At 43.2% G+C, this 16,977-nt stretch overlaps 2 protein-coding genes across 2 annotated transcripts in view; both read left to right on the top strand.

Annotated features, from left to right (window-relative positions):
• The first annotated feature begins 1,943 nt into the window (after positions 1 to 1,943).
• On the top strand, positions 1,944 to 4,453 carry hoxb5a (homeobox B5a). Its single transcript, XM_088906248.1, has 2 exons — positions 1,944 to 2,602; positions 3,346 to 4,453. The coding sequence occupies exons 1-2, from the start codon at positions 2,002 to 2,004 to the stop codon at positions 3,591 to 3,593; spliced, it is 849 nt and encodes a 282-aa protein (XP_088762374.1). The 5' UTR covers positions 1,944 to 2,001; the 3' UTR covers positions 3,594 to 4,453.
• A 1,088-nt stretch (positions 4,454 to 5,541) lies between these two features.
• hoxb3a (homeobox B3a) overlaps positions 5,542 to 16,977 on the top strand; it is a 44,008-nt gene continuing 32,572 nt past the window's right edge. The window contains exon 1 of the mRNA XM_088906146.1: positions 5,542 to 5,679. The gene's annotated coding sequence lies outside the window, so the exon portion shown is untranslated. The remainder of the gene's footprint in view (positions 5,680 to 16,977) is intronic.

Below are 16,977 nucleotides of genomic sequence, written 5' to 3'. Positions count from 1 at the left end.
ACTGTATTTTCAGTTCTCGTGTACGTGTATCCTTCTACGTCTACGTGATCCCGAAGTGAAATGTGAACTTTGTTTAAAAGGGTAATTGCCCCAATTTCCCTGACTTCGCCTCGCGTCGCGGCCAGCCCCGAGTCAGAGCGGTGGCCGGGGGTCGGGCGGCCCTGATCCGGGGTCTGGGTGCGGTGTTGAGGGGAGTCTGGAGACAGGAGACGTGGGGGAATGGCGTGTGCCAGCAGGGTAGCGGCTGGAGGAAGCGTTTTCCAGGCTGAAAGGGAAAGTGACCCCATCACCGCCGGCCTTCTCCCGACGCCAAAGTAGCCGCGCGCCCCCTTTTTCTCCCCCCCCCGCCAACAGCGCGCGACGGCTAAAGGAATAGTTTTCTTTTATTGAGTTGATTGCTTTTAGATTTTTTTTCCTTCTTTGAGAATTTTTTTTTTCCAGAGCACGCCTTTTGCTTTTAAAAAAAAAATCATGCAGGCGTTTTTCGATTGAACGAGATTCGTTGGATTCATTAACTTGGCACATGATGTAATTTATGTATTTTCCAGGAAGGTGATACACTATATATATTTTTTTCAAAACTACATAAACACTGACCTCAAATGTACGAAAACAGTTCCTTACTTACAGTAAGCGCGTCGAAGCTGTTGCACACGTTATGAGCCCAAATCTATATAATATTTTTGAATGCCTTTATGACTGTCAAAGTCAACAAACCACAAATAGTGGCATTATTTCCTCGTTTTCAATTAACAAAAAAATGTGCTAATTACTCAGCCTAACTTTTTTTTTATTTCGTAGCGTTTGGAGGATACAATGCTTTACACAGACATTAAACTCCTACGTATGTAACGCCTTATATCCGCCTGATATAGGCTTGTCCGTTGGAAGTATCCGACACGACCACGGTTTTAGAACGCAGAAACTGGATGTTTTTTACAGCTGTATCACAGAGCTGGACTTTCTTCACAAGCACTGCACGTTAACGATAAAGGTGAACCCCGGACAGATTAAAAACACGTAACATAACCCGTACAGGGGTAAAAGAACGAAGGCTCACGGATTGCAAAAAGGAGAGAAAGTAGGAGTAGTTTGAGCACAGCGACCAAAAAGCAGAAATAACTATTTTTTCTCGCGTCCCTACATACACGACCTTAAAATTAAAATGGAGAGTCTTGGAGATGTGCATAACCACAAATATAGAGGTGAATATTTCAACGTGTCTAGGATTCTTAGCTTCTGGTTTTTTGTTTTTTTTTTTAATTTTGAGACCGGTTATTATTGCGGCTGCTGCTGCACCACCGTTTAAAAACTTATTTTTCATCTCATCTTAACAATAAACCCGTTTTCACAGTAATCTGGTTTTAAGCTTGATTTTAATATGAGTGTACCTTTCCAACTACTGCGATTCATTTACCACGTCACGGCGAATTTTCTGTAAAATACAATCTTATTAATGCAATGTATTTTATTAGTAGTAGTATTATTAGTAGTATTTGTATTATTACATGTTATCTGTATAAAACAGCAAAATAAATCTAAATTAATTTACATTTTGAAGCACCAACAAGAAAGATAAGGGGGCTAATAAATCATTATTATGATTATTGTTATCAGAGAAAGATAAAAGCGAAATAAGAAAGTGAACAGGGATCCTCCTTCTGTGCAATAAATTATATTCCCAGTAGGTGACGCTCTCTGCCAGCACGCTGCACAACCCAGCGATTGGGAGGCGCACATTGACTTCAGCCTAACGATTCTCATCTCGTCATCATTTGTAACCATAGCGCATGAATTACCTCTTGAAGTCATCAGTGAGAATTTACGACTGGTCAACAAAAGCACGTGATTCACCACCGCACCCCCACCCCCATATTTGGCCGCATACATAGCAAAAACGAAGTACAGTGCATTGCTATAATTCATTAATACATCATAAATCGTGAAGCACAGCGTTATAACGACCAAGATCTACAAATCAAGCCCTCTAAAATAACCTAAATGAGCTCTTACTTTGTAAACTCGTTCTCAGGGCGCTACCCAAATGGCCCCGACTATCAGATACTAAATTATGGAACCAGCAGCAGCGCTATGAACGGTTCGTACAGGGACCCCGGCACCATGCATTCGAGCTCATACGGTTACAACTACAATGGAATGGACCTAAGCGTCAATCGCTCAGCCTCCTCCAGCCACTTTGGGGCTGTTGGAGATAACTCCCGTGGTTTTCCGTCTCCAGCCCCGGAGACGAGGTTCCGGCAGCCGTCGAGCTGCTCGCTGTCGCCTCCCGAGTCTCTGCCCTGCTCCAACAGCGAGACGCTCGGACCCAAAAGCTCCTCGTCCCCTTCCGATCAGACCGCCAGCGCGGCCAGCAATAACCTCACCACCAACAACAGCAGCAGCAGCAGCAGCAGCACACATTTCACAGAGCTAGACGAGACCAGCGCCTCTTCTGAGACCGAAGAAGGCACCCACAGAGCCAGCAACCCCATTCCCCGGACACAGCAACAGCAAGAGGCTACCGCAACCTCCACGACAGCGGCGGCCGAGGGACAGGCGCCACAAATATTCCCCTGGATGCGGAAACTCCATATTAGTCATGGTATATATACATCAAACTATTCTCCTTCTTGTTGTTATGGATGCGCCTGTGTTTTATTTCATTCCGTCGTTTTATCCGTTAGTGTTTTTTTTACTGTATAGCCTAAATCTGCCTTTATTGCCGACTGTTCCCCGAAAGCGTCATAAATCTCCCGAGCCCTGCCTTGCTGGAACTCCGGGCAGGGAGAGAGAAGAAAGGGGAGAGAGGGAGAGGGAGAGAGGGGGAAAGGCACGGGGAGACAGGGAAGTTTTCTGCTCCCCTGCAAAACTTCATTTTAGTGCGTGTGGGAACTTGTTTACTGGGGAGGAAGACGGAGCCATAGAGCAGGGGAAGAGAGGCAGAGCAGGCGGAGAGAAGCGTTGGGCGGAAAAGGTGATTTTGGTGGGAGCACAGCCATATAGCCAGTCAGAGAGAGAGAGAGAGATCGGTAAATCTCAAAGAGGCTGCGATCGGTAGGTTTTGCTAAGTTTTAAAAAGTGAAACGCTGATGAAAGAAGTTTCATCTTTAAAATCCAGGACAGGTAATACGGAGGGTTTTGGTGATGCTGTTTTTTTTTTAGGACTTTGCAAAACATGTCTCGCTGTAACTCGAGTGTGTGTGTGAGTGTGTATATTCTGCGTTTATAATATAATTATTTTCTCCCGGTGCTGCTGCTGATGATTATGATGATGATAATTATGCTGGTGGTGGTGGTAGTCCACTCGCGTTAATGGCTATTCCTACATTTATTCACGCTATTCAGATATGACTGGACCAGATGGGAAAAGGGCCCGGACAGCGTACACCCGATACCAGACGCTAGAGCTGGAGAAGGAATTTCATTTCAATAGGTATCTAACCCGGAGAAGGAGGATAGAGATAGCCCACGCTCTCTGCCTGTCGGAACGGCAAATTAAAATCTGGTTCCAAAACAGGAGAATGAAATGGAAGAAGGATAATAAATTGAAAAGCATGAGCCTCGCTACTGCAGGTAGCGCATTTCAACCCTAGTGTGCATTTTAAGAAATAGAAATTAAAATGTTGGAGGGGGGGAAAAATGAAAATAAAAAAGTAAATACGAATAACACTATTCTGAATCCGGAGTACTGTACAGAGAGGCATCTTCTCCGCATGTTGTTGGTGTTTAAGACAACTATAAAAAAAAATCTACTGTGGTACTGCTAACACAAACTTGTGTTTATCTGTTGTTGTCGTTTTTTTGTTTTTGTTGTTTTTTAAATGACGTTTTTTTTATTTGAAAAGGGAAAAAATGCTCTCCAATGCCCGTTGTTATTGTTATAAATATCGTTTTCGGTGTTAAGTGCATTGTTGATGCTTTCTTGAAAGTTAGCATGTTTCCTGTGAGCTCCTAAATGTTATAACTTATTTACAATCTGTAACAGCTGTATAGTTTTAAGTTTACAATCTAGAATCTCCTCTGCCCCAGTAAAAAAAAAACATAGACGCTCGTGGCTCTTGCAAAACATTTGCAAAAGTCTTTGCTCTGTTACTTTTTGTGTTATTTTATTATTTTGTCATGTCTTCAGATTGTTACTTTATTTTGTTAAAAAGAAGAAATGTACATTGCAGTCTAAATTTCTGTCTCCGTTCATTAAGTGTGTATAATTCTATTCGAAATGGTAATTGTATATTATTGTATCATTCATACGCTCCAGAGAAGATGTACATACTAGACATTTTACTGTGACCAATAGCTTGTTTGTAGTGGGCAGAGTGAATGACAAACGTTTTGTGGAAAAAAATGGCAACTGTCATGTCTGACTGCCTGTAAGCATTTTGCCAATAAGCTTTTTGTATTTGTTTGTAGCTTAACTTGAAGTAAAAAAAACAATAAAGTTTCTCTTATTCAGAGCCAGTGGGCTTAAGCATTGATTTCATGTCTGAATCGGCCTCCAGTGTCCCACGAAACGGCATCAAAATCGCTCCAGAAACAGACTCCGCGCTGAACCCCTTATTGCGTTATCATATTAAGCGTTGTGGCTCCGATTCAATCTTATTTTTCTCTCTGCACCCTGTGTTGAAAACGCTACAAAGCAGGTTGCCTTTAGTGCAGCTTACACCTAACACTTCGCGCGGAAAATGTCTCTTCCAACAGCAAAGTCAACGCAAAGAAACGGACAGATCTCTTTAAAAGGCAAATTTAAATCCAATCCGTCTTTTTTTTTGTTTTTTTTTTGCTCGTGCGAGGTCAGTCGACGGGTCCAGAATTCCACTGCGCTTCTGTGTCCGGTGGCGAGTGAAACGATATTAATCTGTACCAAACTGAACCACGTTACGACAATTCAAAAGCAAGTTCCTGCGTTTGGGCGGGGGTGGGGGTGGGAAACTTGGCAAAGTTAGAGGATGATCAACCGGTCTCTCCTAAACATCTCGATTAAACGATTAAACCATTTTCTCCGTTTTCCACTCTGAGATCCGACAATTAAAAGAAGAACCCGGACTTGTATACAGCCCAGCCATTATCAATGCGTCTCTCTCGGTAAAAAGGACACTCTCCCGCATTCTCTAGCTTACTTTCTTTTTAATAAGCAAACTTTGAACTTGTAAACTTACCAATTAATCCCCCACTGTTGTGATACTTCCCACATTTCTTTTGAGAGCTCGGAGTGGAGTGGAGGCGCTGTCAAGCCAAATGTAACCATCTGCCTTTCTCTGCCTCCCCGCGTTTTGAAATTTTGCTGTACCCTTTGCCAAAGTATACCAAAAGTAGCTATGACATTTGCATGTCAAACGGATGAGGGTTTTTATCTAGAAGTTAGATCGTAAAAATCGCCCAGGCCACAGACAGATACCCCTCACTGGCTCTGAAAAGTCACGTGGGGTCCATAAAGTTAGTTTTATGGTTTTGGGGAGTTGACAATGTACTATATATTTCACATTCTAGAATGTAAGTGACGGTTTAACTGCTTCGAAGGGATTCTAAAGCAGGTCAGTAACGTGTGAACACTTTTCCGAGCGAGTTCTCTACCCGCGGTTTGCTCGGGGCGCTGCGCCGCAGTCTGAGCTCTTATGTTTTACCGGGGTCTTTTTGGCTAAAAAAACCACCCAGACAGAAAGAAGACTGTTTCAGCTCAAAGTAAGTCCAGTTGCTATACTGTCTATATTGGCTGGTGGCTGGTTTCTGGGCTGGCGAGGGGGGTGGGGGGGTGGGGTGGGTGTATGGGGGGGGGTCTCTGTAATTGTGGTGTCATTACTGATAGACAGTTATGCTATACTCCGGTTGATTTTTTTGAGTGTTGTTTAGTCCCAGGACTTTTGTGTGTTTAAGGCACTTAAGTTAATGTAGACTACGTATGCAGAATATGTATACATATATCTAAACATTTTTATAAAAGAGCAGTCCACCATTTGCGGCGACGTCGCCAGCACACTAGAAGTTCTGCTCAGGTTTTACGGCTGTCTTCTCGCCAGCGTCTTTTGTCTCTCAGTCGCTTTGAATAAAGACACGAATGATTTGTGGAAGGGGTAAAATACAGTGTTGTAATCTGAAATAATTCCAAATGCTACAGAATGTTTACAAGAGCTCACTTAGCTTTCTCATTGTGCTCCATGAAACGTGTCTCTGATAATGCTACCTTGCTCGCTATGGGCGAATCCTGTTCTTTGCAGGATATTTTCAAGTGTATGGCTCTAATTTCGTGTCGCAGTAGTTTCTCTGTGACGCTGCTTCTTTCCCTGAAATGATCCCGTAATTTATCTGTAATTTCGAGGTCAAGCGAGTAGCAAAATAGAAAACACATTGACTTATACATCTGCAGATTGGGATTGTTAGACGCGGTTTGGAAATGAATCCTTTTTTAACCTAGTGTAACAGGCTTAAACACAGGACTGATAAGGAGTTGTTTTTTTATGCACCAGCTACAGGTAAAAAATAAACTAATAGTTCATAGTGGACAGGGAGATTCGTCATCTTTAAGTACACAATGTTGTAAGTTTTAAAGCGTCATAAAACATTTGTATATAAAAGTCCATATTATCATGTCTACCAAACGCAACGCAAAACGTGTGTGGACGGCAAATCTCCTTCTTGAGCCAAGCAAAGAAGACATTTCTATGTTTTTTATCGTGGACAATTTCGGACGGTATTTTTGATCTTTGTAATAATTTGTGGATCATACTGTACGTGTAAGTAACTTCTATTGTAGGCAGAAGTGTTAGGGACAGCGCCTAATTGTCGTTTTTTTTTCTTCTATTACAACGGACTAGCGTTGTTCCTGACTTCTGTGTAATTTGTTCATAATCCTAGATGTGGCCCCATTAAATCAAATTCTGAGTTAGAATAGAAAACTGTACGAAGTTTGAAGCCGATCTTCATTAATCACAGCAACACCCCGTCCCTGTTACACTCGAAGTCCTTTGCATTGAATTGAATTTCCACAAAACCAATATATATGTACACACACCGACGCAGGAATCCAAATCCATAGGCGGATCATTTTTAACAGGCCAGTTACCTGAGCCAAAGGCCGAAAAGCGCCTGGGCGAGAGGGTCTGAGCAGCCTGCGTGTGGTGGTATTCGAAAAGGTGGCGTAATTTATATAGGAAGTATTTTAACTGTACACCCTTTCAGCTCAAATCATTCTCAAGCAAGTATTTTTATTCGTCACTGCTGCAATTGTCTCCAAAATGTCCGAATAGCTGATTTCCTCTCAAAGAAATTAAAAATATATATTCCGGATGAAGCGCATTGTTCCCACTCTCAGACGAACTTCCTACAGCACAGCAGCGAGTGTTTCTAACGATTCGTTCTTAGTGTTCTAGTATATGGTTTAGTTCGGTTCTAGGCAATTCGTCACCGAATTCGTCCGCTGCTCTCCAGCGCTTTTGTTCTCAAATGTGTTTGAAACAGATGAAGGAACTCCGCATGTACGAACTTCACCCCCGCCGCAACGTACACCACTGCATGAAAGTTTTAATCAGCAGATTCACACAAAAAAAACCAACATGTAATATTCTTTCTGATTTTAGTCCACATGCAAAATGGTGGTGATTTTAATGCGCACAGGTATTGAGAGGCACAAAACATTGCGATTAGGTGAAAAACTTTCAGTGTCTCGAATTTTAGACGTATTTGGAAAAGCCGGCCTGTTGTTTAGCACCGTCTCTATAGACTCAGCTCAACAATAATGCAGGTGTTAAACTGTAGATTCGTAATAACAAAAAACAGCCACCGGACCCATGACCGCTTATAGTATTTTGTGGAACACTAATTAACAACAGGACACTCAAAATAAAACATATGTTAATTCCTTAGTGTGTTTGTTTCCAAATCTCATGAACGTTAGTTATGTGAATAACATCCACAGAAATCTAATATTACATGTGAAGATATTCTTGCATCTTTAAGTAAGCGGTCACTGCTCTATTTCTTCACAAATACATTTAATCTGATAGATCTCCTTACTGATGTGTCACTTAAACCCAACTTTACTTTAGTGATAATTTATCAATTCTTGTTCCTTGACCAAATTAAGTTACGGGGCGAGAAAGGGGAGTCCGTATTTAGGACCGTTTTGAAGACACTGCTGAATACAGATCGGAGAAAACAGAATAAAGTACTTTTAAAATATATCTACCTTTTACGCTTATTTTTTACTTCAAGTAACTTAAGAAGCTCAACTGAGATTTATTTTCGACCTCATGTTCCGCGGTAGGCGGCTATAAACGGTGCTTCCACAGCTACGTTCCTATTTTAAAACCTATCTCACTAAAATTACATTACCGGTGTGTTTCAAGAGTTTGTTATTTCGGGGTTAATACCCTATGCAGAAAACGTCAAGAATTCGACATCACCGAACTTGTTTATTCGGAACCTGGTGATGTTACAGTTGTGGACCGCTCTCAAGACGCTTCGCGTTGCTGTGGTTCATAACCAGCAGTGGGAACTCGTCCTCTCGATTTCCGGTGTCGTTTGCAGTTCCTTCTTATTTTATCGGGCCCTGAAGTTGGCAATCTGGTTTTTTTTTTCTTTTTCCCCCTTTCTGCTGTCTGATCGAGTGAGGAAGTTTCAGGGGAGTAAACAGGAAAGCGACCCTCGGAGCACGATGAAGAGCGACAGATCCCATCCCGTTCCGAACTGGCTTCCTGTTCTGAACGGTACAGTTAACCCAGTGGACTGGGGTTTCTCGTTCGAAGAAACTTCTGATTTTAGCACTTTTTTTTTTCTTTTAAAAATGCCGTCCTCATGGCTCGCAAATCCGTGTTTTCGAAAAGCGTAGATCCTGCCTCTAAGCCATATAAGGCCCTGGCTTCCTGAACGTTTGAAAACGAGACGTGTTAGCGAGTGTGTAAAGGTTTAGGTGTGTAGGTGAGCAAGCCGCTTTTAACTGTAAGGTGTGTGTGTTTGTCTGGGCGAGGCTGGGGCGTATGGTATTGTTATATTCACTGTGCAATGCAATACTTATTGAATGGGAGAAAAGCAGAGGTTTAGGCGCTAGAAGAACAGATAAATTGCTATGGAGGACGTAAGAAGTTAGTATTGAAAGACTCCTGTTCTCAAATTGCCAGCAACCGCCTTGGGTTGCAATTTAATGTATGAAGTCGAGCCAAATAGCTCAGAAGGGATATGTGATGTTTTGTAGTGTTTGTTTTTTTTTTTGTTAATATATCTGAAAATATTAAGTCTGGTTCTCGCAATTATTTTTAAAGGTTTGCTTTGCGAGTTCTAAAACACAACTTTAAAAAAAACCCCTGTAATTCGTCATCTTGCACGGGGTTGAGGCTCGAAGCTTTCGGTGAAACGAGCGAAACGATAAAATCGTTAACTCCTATATTAATGAAGAGCTCCCCCCCCACCATGTTAAAGCCCCATTCATAAGTTGCAGAACAGCGATATCCGCAAAACAACGAACTAACAGGAGAGTCTTCTTCGCGTCGGTTTGAAAACACTGCAGAGCAAGGATTCTAAACGATTAAATTGCCATTTTAACAGTATAATGTGTTTTGCATATTGATAGGGGTAATCTGTGCGCATATCTCATCAATAATTCATGGAGAAGGGGATCATCGGAAGGTCAGCAGACTGGTGCGGTAGCGGTTTCTATACTGGAGGCGCAGGATCCGCAACACTCCGGAGTTTATCGTACAAAATCAGGCCGTTCCTATTATCCGTCCGTGTAATATTTTTTCTAGGCGATACAGGCCTTTACTGTTTATTTTACGGCCCTCTCCCTTTCTCCGGGAGGACTCGTGAGATTTTAAAACACCGCCCGGAATCGCGTCATAAACGGCAAAGCTCCAGTTCCCATCCTCCCTTTTTCGTTTCGCTACATGATTTTACATTATTTTAAAAATGCATCGTAAAGTCCTGGTATATCCGGGCTCTGCTGAATAAGGAAATCGTGTAAACTTTGGGAATCCGTCGGTGCATTCGTTCATGTAAAATAATTCAATAAGGGAATTCTTCATTTCTAAGTTGAAGCACATGGGATGTAAAAACCGCTCACCTAATTAATTACCCTTCAGACCAAATTCGTGCCACACAAATACTTGACCAATCTGTCTCGTGATCTTAATAAACTATGAGAAGTCGAGCACATACAATTTTAGAATTGCAGATGTCCGAAACAACAAAAGTAAGCCGACTTTCGCACGCTTTACATGGGGGGGGGGGGCGTATATGATCTGAAATACAACTGTAATTCGGCACAAATACGTCATGTCTTTGTCACGTCTTTAATTATATTAAAAATTATTATGAATTATTATAAAATGCAGAGTTGTGCAGGGCTCGTTAGGAAGTCCTTGACATTTCCCTTAACTCGGTTGTTTTAACACAAGATCATTACTGTTAATAGTACTGTAACTATACTACTCCATTATTGTATCCCCAAACCCAAAGTACATTATTGTTACAATCGAGAATTAATTCAATCCCGCTGAAGGCGCGCGTACAGTACAGCCGATGCGGGTTTGAGACGCCGGCCGCATGGCACGAGCTAGCGGGTCAGCTGGTCGGGTTGCAAAGTTCACGGTCGCCGCACAAGTCCCACACTTCTGCCCGGGCTTTCCAGGAGCCCCGTGATGCCGCCTTCCCCCGAGCACACCCCCGCTCCCATCTCGTTTTCAACCGGACTGGGTTCAGAAACAAGGGGGAACGCATGGTGGAGTTTTTCTCCGGTGCCCTACACTACCCACGCGATTACTCTAGGGGGGGGGCAGAGGTGGTACTATCGTGGTGTTGGTCAACTTTTCTGGAAATATCCTGGCTCGCAAGAGGGACATCGCCTTTGTATCATTCCAGTGCAGTTAAACATGTGCGTGTATTTTTACCAAGGTGCATACCATATTTCTGGAGCACAGTCTACCGTAGGCCTGCAAGGGAGGGCACATCATCTGATGTATTTAGGTTGGTATTAAGGTGAGCTTGGCACTGTCAGGCGGGCGATACTTTGCCCAGGGCTGTATATATAAAAAATCAATAATCAAACGAACGCAGAATAAAAGTTACAAACTTCTGAGATCTAGGCAGCGGCGGAGATGGTGTAGTATTAATTTCGGGAGATGTAACGCCTTACTCCCGCCAGCAGAGTCCGCTTTAGACCAGGTCCACAGATGCGCGCACTCGCCCCGGAGCGCAGTCTGCAGGCTGGGATTGTGGCCGCTGGCCGCCGGCCTCCTTAGAGAGCTTCTCGGGCGGCCAGCGAGAACCGTGCCAAGATCTCACCCCCGTTTAAAAGTGGGGTGCTAGATTCCCAAAATGTCCACAGCCCGGGAGGAAGGACTTTTCAGAATTGAGCAGCGAGGACGCGCAGTTCCGATCAGAGCCCCAGAAACACTCGGAAGGAAATTCGCCTTCGGTCGTTTGCAGTAGAGGCGGAGATAAATTGAACCCGAGGACGACCATTACGATCCCGGGATTAAAGATTAAAGGCTCGTACCCTAAAAAATTAATACCAACTAATCGCGGAGTTTGCGACGCGTTGCGCGGCGCTACTCTCTTGCCCTTTATTGTGTTTTTTTTCCCTGAGAGAGAGGGTAGGTGAATCTAGTCTTGTTAGACTCGACGTTCGAGCTGCAGGGGTCAAAAAGTTGAGGGGTCAAAAGTTTACGTCGTGCGTGAATCGGTGCCGGCTGTCGGGTCTGTATTCCAGACCAACTGCTGGATGTCAATGACAGAGAAGGAGGGAGGGAGCGAGAGAATAAAAAAAGGAAGGGGGTGGGTGGTGGGGGGGGGGGGGGGCAGCTCTCAGCTCGCCTCATCCCTGAAGATGAGAGAAATGATAGCGAGGTGAGGGAGAGGAGCGGCGTGACTAGTGGCCCTGCGGGAGAAATGGCGCAGGGAGAAATGGCTCGCGACGCGGGGAGAGCCGAGCCGGGCGCGGGGGTCCCGTCTGTCTCATGGAGGGGCGCTGCCGCCTGTCGCTCAGGTTAAAATACTCCCGGGAAAAAAAAAACCCCAACTCAACACCGGGAATCGGTGAATCCCATAGGGAAACCAGCAACCTGCGCCACAAAGCGATAAAGAGCTGTTCTGGTAGATTGCTGCGCTATAAAACTACCTTTTTCAAAAGGCAAAATCACAACATGGGTCTCCCTCTCTTTCTCTATTTCACACGCTCTGAGCTGCGTTTTCGTTTGGGGTTTGGGTGGGGAGGTGGTATTTCAACAATGTTTGTAAAGATTTTTCATTTCCTTGAAAAGCTGTGCCAAGACGTGTTCTGTTCATATCCAAAAACTCGGTAATTAATGACTACCTAACAAAAAAAAACATACATTTTTAATAGAAGGACTAGCGATGTTTCAATGAGACAAAATATGGTGTTTTATACCGCCGATGACCTATTTTGAATATTTAAGAGCTCATTCAATTAAATGCATACCAAATCTTCAGTCGTGTTCACCGTAATAATAAATATAACGAATTTATGTTTTCCAGTAATTTATCTCTTTATGTTCATCGGATGAGACGAGAACACGCTTATCGGTGTCTTCGACCATGTTGTTTAATTGGACATTATATGATGGTGAACAGCTTGAGATCTTTGCGGCGTTCCGAATTCTGCTTCCGAATTCCTTTCTAGTGACTCAAATCTTTAGGAACAGTGGCTTAAAATTCAACTTTGTAAATAGAGCATCCACATATGAGCCTCCTTGTGAGCATGCACGTCACAGACACTCGTGGTAGTGCTCTTACTACAACTAAATAATAATAATAATTATTATTATTAATAATAATAATAATCTTCGTCTCAGGTTCGATATTAAAACGCGAGTCATTATTTAAATGCGGCCCTCGCCTCCTGTCCTTCGTGGCGGTCTGTGGATTGCTTTAAAATACCGATGTTTAAAAGAAAGCTCGACCACAATATCATTACTGAATCACGACCGTGTTTATGGTGGGTATTCTCATCTCTCGCTTTTGGATTCCGATGTTAGTACAGACTTTCCCTTTGACTTTGCGCTCTCTGCTTATTTACTGTTCCGAACACCACCGAAATGAAGCTGTTTTTTTTTACATTTTTACATTACATACATAAGAAAGTGGCATTTGGTTTCTATACATATCTCGCCTGTTTATCAGGAGCTACTGTCATAGTGGGGAGATGCTCTCGGAAGCCGTGCCCATGTTAATAAATACACATACCCACCGTTCATACTCATATAAGCAAATAGTGGCTTCATCGAGTTTCTTTTTAACTGCAATCGGGATCAATTTGTCACGTATTTTCAAATATCTACATTTTCAGTGGAAAGATGCCATTTTCTATGTTTATAAATGCCAGGACACGGCCTGGCCAGGAAGCGTGCTTTCTTCCGAATTGCTCATCTACATCGGCACTATACTTTTTTTTAAATCAGCCGGACACATTTTATTATAATAATAAAAATATTATGAATCTTGTGTTTTTATTAATAATAATAATAACACAATGGACCATGTTCAGCTGACACGTCCCACACAAAGAACTTACACAATTAAAACCCATTTGTATTTCTAGCAAAACCACAATGTACCCCAGTTCTCCTGGGTGACAAACGAATGAAATAACACAGCGTCTGCAACAATAAAGTCATGAAACTCTTCCTGCTGAATACTGAATACACTTCGTGTGCGGTTAGGACAACACCTATTTATTTATACATTGCAAACCTGTATCAGAACTCGGAAACTTAAATTGTCACAGTTTTCTTTCCTATCGGATTTTTTAGATTTATAATAACGGCTGTTTTTAAATCCTCTTGTATCCCCTTATATCCGGTTATATTTTGTGTCAGAAGGACATCGGTTGTTTTAAAGCCACGGAATTGTTGAATCAGAGATATCGAAGAATAATAAATAAGGGCAGCAGATATTCTTACTGTATTCGCGCTCTCGGCTGTACAATTTATCGTTTATTTTGCGGGGTCGTTATACACCCCGAGATCAGAGTTGAACACATGCTTTCTTCACGCTATGTTTCAGGAACTATCCCTGCTCGTTCTTCTGCGTGATCTTGTGAGGACACTTGTAGCCCGTCGCTAAATACAGACGGAATACGAAACATTTTGATTCATAAAGAAATGAATATGCAGCCAATTCTGCAGTTGGCTGACAGTCAAAGAGCGACAACCGTTCTTGATATGTCTTCAATAGGAACCGCGGGCTGTGTTTCAGCGAGACACCTCTGGTTTTAATAACTGCGCGATAAAATGTGTTGTCCTCTTGTTTAAAATTGGTGACACAAACCGCGATAGGATACTCGTTGGGTCATTATTTGTAAAACACGGTACAATAAAAGGAGAATAATTCCATTTGAAAACATGGCCCGATCAGAGTTCATCTGCAGGTCACTGAATTCATTTTGATTCCATTCCTAGCCTGATCTGTTGCTCGGCAGAACTCCGCCACGCATTTTAATATCTATAGGCGCTTATGATTGAGGGGGGGGGAAGATGAAATCGAACTGATTTATCTTCGCACTTGTTTTGTTAATGGACTTATAATAATTAATAGCGGGTAGCTTTAATGAGTTAAAAATAGATTCAAATCTCTTTTTTTTTCTAGACTCAAGCTTCTCAGTCCTCTCCCGAACCCCGGAGGGGAAAAATCGAGAAAGCAAATATCACTCTCCAAAAAGACGAACATCTGCGCTATAAGAAACTTCATATATTTAAAGCCACGTTTAATAATCAAAACAATTAAAAGGCACACGGAGGAATTCTAATTACAGGCAGGCACTTGCTACGCACCCCCACTGTCTGTTAATTTATAGCTTGAACAAAGGGCGTTTGGAAGATACACATTTTCATAAGCTTACAGGAACCAATAGAATTTTTTCTACATATACATTCAGCAATACGAAACCTTGTGTGCGTATAAAGATGGATATTAGATATACCCTATATTGAAATTCCTTTTATCTGAGCTCCTATTAGGGTATTTCACTTGAGCTTTCTCGAAGGCAGATCAATCCATATTTGTAGGACAACGAAAATGAAGTTTAACGCCATGACTGGCCAAGTTTTGCGGGCCCTGGTTTCAATACATCCCCCCTTCCTATCTGTTTTCTTCAAAGTAATGACCTGGGCACAATTCAATATGACCGAGCAAGCTATGCATGCATTACTATAGAAGCGGCAAGTGGGAGAGACCCAGCTCAGGGGTGAAACGCAGGTCAGCGCGTCTAACAAATATTAAAATGTCCTGCGAGTCCCTGACACGCCTAGCTGTTTAACAAAGACTGCCAAAGTATGAGATTAATACGAAAACTTGCGGGTTCACGACAAAATCCGTGAGAGGGGCCGATGGTGTGTCACATTTTTGCATAGTTGTGGGGGCTTTGTTGGTGGTTTCAAATGTATCGGCTTGAGACAGCGGCGTGGCAAAGGCGAGAGAGATTGTCGCCGCCACGGCAAGGTTTAAAAGCGACAAAGGAGCGCGCTCGCTCGCTGCCTGATGGAGTTGATCTCGTGCTGTTTGCCGTCTTATGATTTTCTTCCTCTTATGGCAGACACGCCGAGGACTGTGTTGTGATCAAGACGCTGGGGTTTTTTTTTTGTTTTCGTGCGCGCCTTCTCGCTGCGGGCTGGGGCTGTGGTAGCGGCTGGTAAGGTACGGATCTGCAGGAGCAGGGGTGAGAGAGAGAGAGAGGGAGAGGGAGAGAGAGGGAGCGATGGAGAGATGTGCAAGGTATCACGGGGAGGTCACGGGCTCAACCTGTGGCGCGAGAGAAAAGGGAAGGGGGTCTCGGCTGTCGATGAGGCTCGGGGGGGAGAGGGAAAAAAAAAGAAAGGATTTGCAGGGATAATGACCGGGGTAAGACCGCGTAGTGTGTGTATGTGTGCGCGGATCGAATGGGGGGGAAACCGCGAGGAAGCTCAGGATTTAAATGGGACTATAAAGTAAGTGAAAGCTTGTTTTAAAGGCTGCATCGGGCTTTAAAACAGTTTCGCCAAAGTGGCTCGATAGCAGGTGCCTTCCTGGGCAGACCACGTGTTCGAAACTGGAGTAGGTCCACGACTTTTTTTTTTTTGGTCCGTCTTCAAACCGAGTTTAAATTTTGTAGCTGCGTTCCTTTGCTGTACACACGTCGGTGTGCTGTCTTGCTTTATGTCGTAACTCTGCGCGTTGAAAAGTGTTGTTGTTTGGGTGGTTGGCTTTATTTTTGCTCTTTCTTTTATTTCAATTTCAATAACTTCGACGGAATATGCTTCTCTGCTCTAAGCAGTCTCTAAACAGATGGTGCCCAGGTCCCGATACTGTTAGGAGTGTTTAGGGGTGACGGGGTGTCGTTAGGGGGTGAGCGGGGGGGGGGGGAGTGTGGGGTTTGGGGAGGGGGGTACAGGGGGGGATCGCACCTTTTCCTCTAGTTTAAGATAGAAACCCCTGGCGGTGCATCTGCTTTGAAATGCAAAATTAGTTAGAGACAGGGAGCCACGTTTGTCCTCTGAGCTTGAACCGCGAAGGCAACGCTGTTCGTAATGTAGCAAAAACTACAGAACTCAGCGCCGGGGAGCAGAAAGTCGATCCGATCTTAATTTTCTGCAGCAAAGTCAAGGCCTGTGTTTCAGCCAGATGGAGGTTTTGTTTCGACGCTAGGGGTGCTGATCGCTTTCCTTTGTTTTCCACAGCAAACTGTAAATTAACAATCGAAGATAATACTGTAGCATAATTCGATTCATCGTTGTTTTCCAGTGATTTCTTTTGCTGTCTTTTTGCAGTAGGTGCTCAGTTCAGAGCCACTGTTCTTTTTTTTTTGTGGCTATTGAGCACAGCAAAAGCACTGTGTAAAATCTGGAAGGGTGGCGAGAATTTCTAAACTGGAAATAAAAATGCTTGACATTTATATTGCAGTTCCGCGTATATTTGTCAAACCAAACAAATATTAACGACAGTGGCGTTTTTACGTGATGGTGCCGAATAGAGATTAAACGAAAAACTCACATACTGGAA

This window comes from Atractosteus spatula, chromosome 26 (assembly GCF_055471065.1).
Source record: "Atractosteus spatula isolate fAtrSpa1 chromosome 26, fAtrSpa1.hap1, whole genome shotgun sequence".
NCBI lineage: Eukaryota > Metazoa > Chordata > Actinopteri > Semionotiformes > Lepisosteidae > Atractosteus > Atractosteus spatula.
The sequence above is the reverse complement of the archived record's forward strand: the minus strand, read 5'-3'. Positions and strand labels throughout refer to the sequence as shown.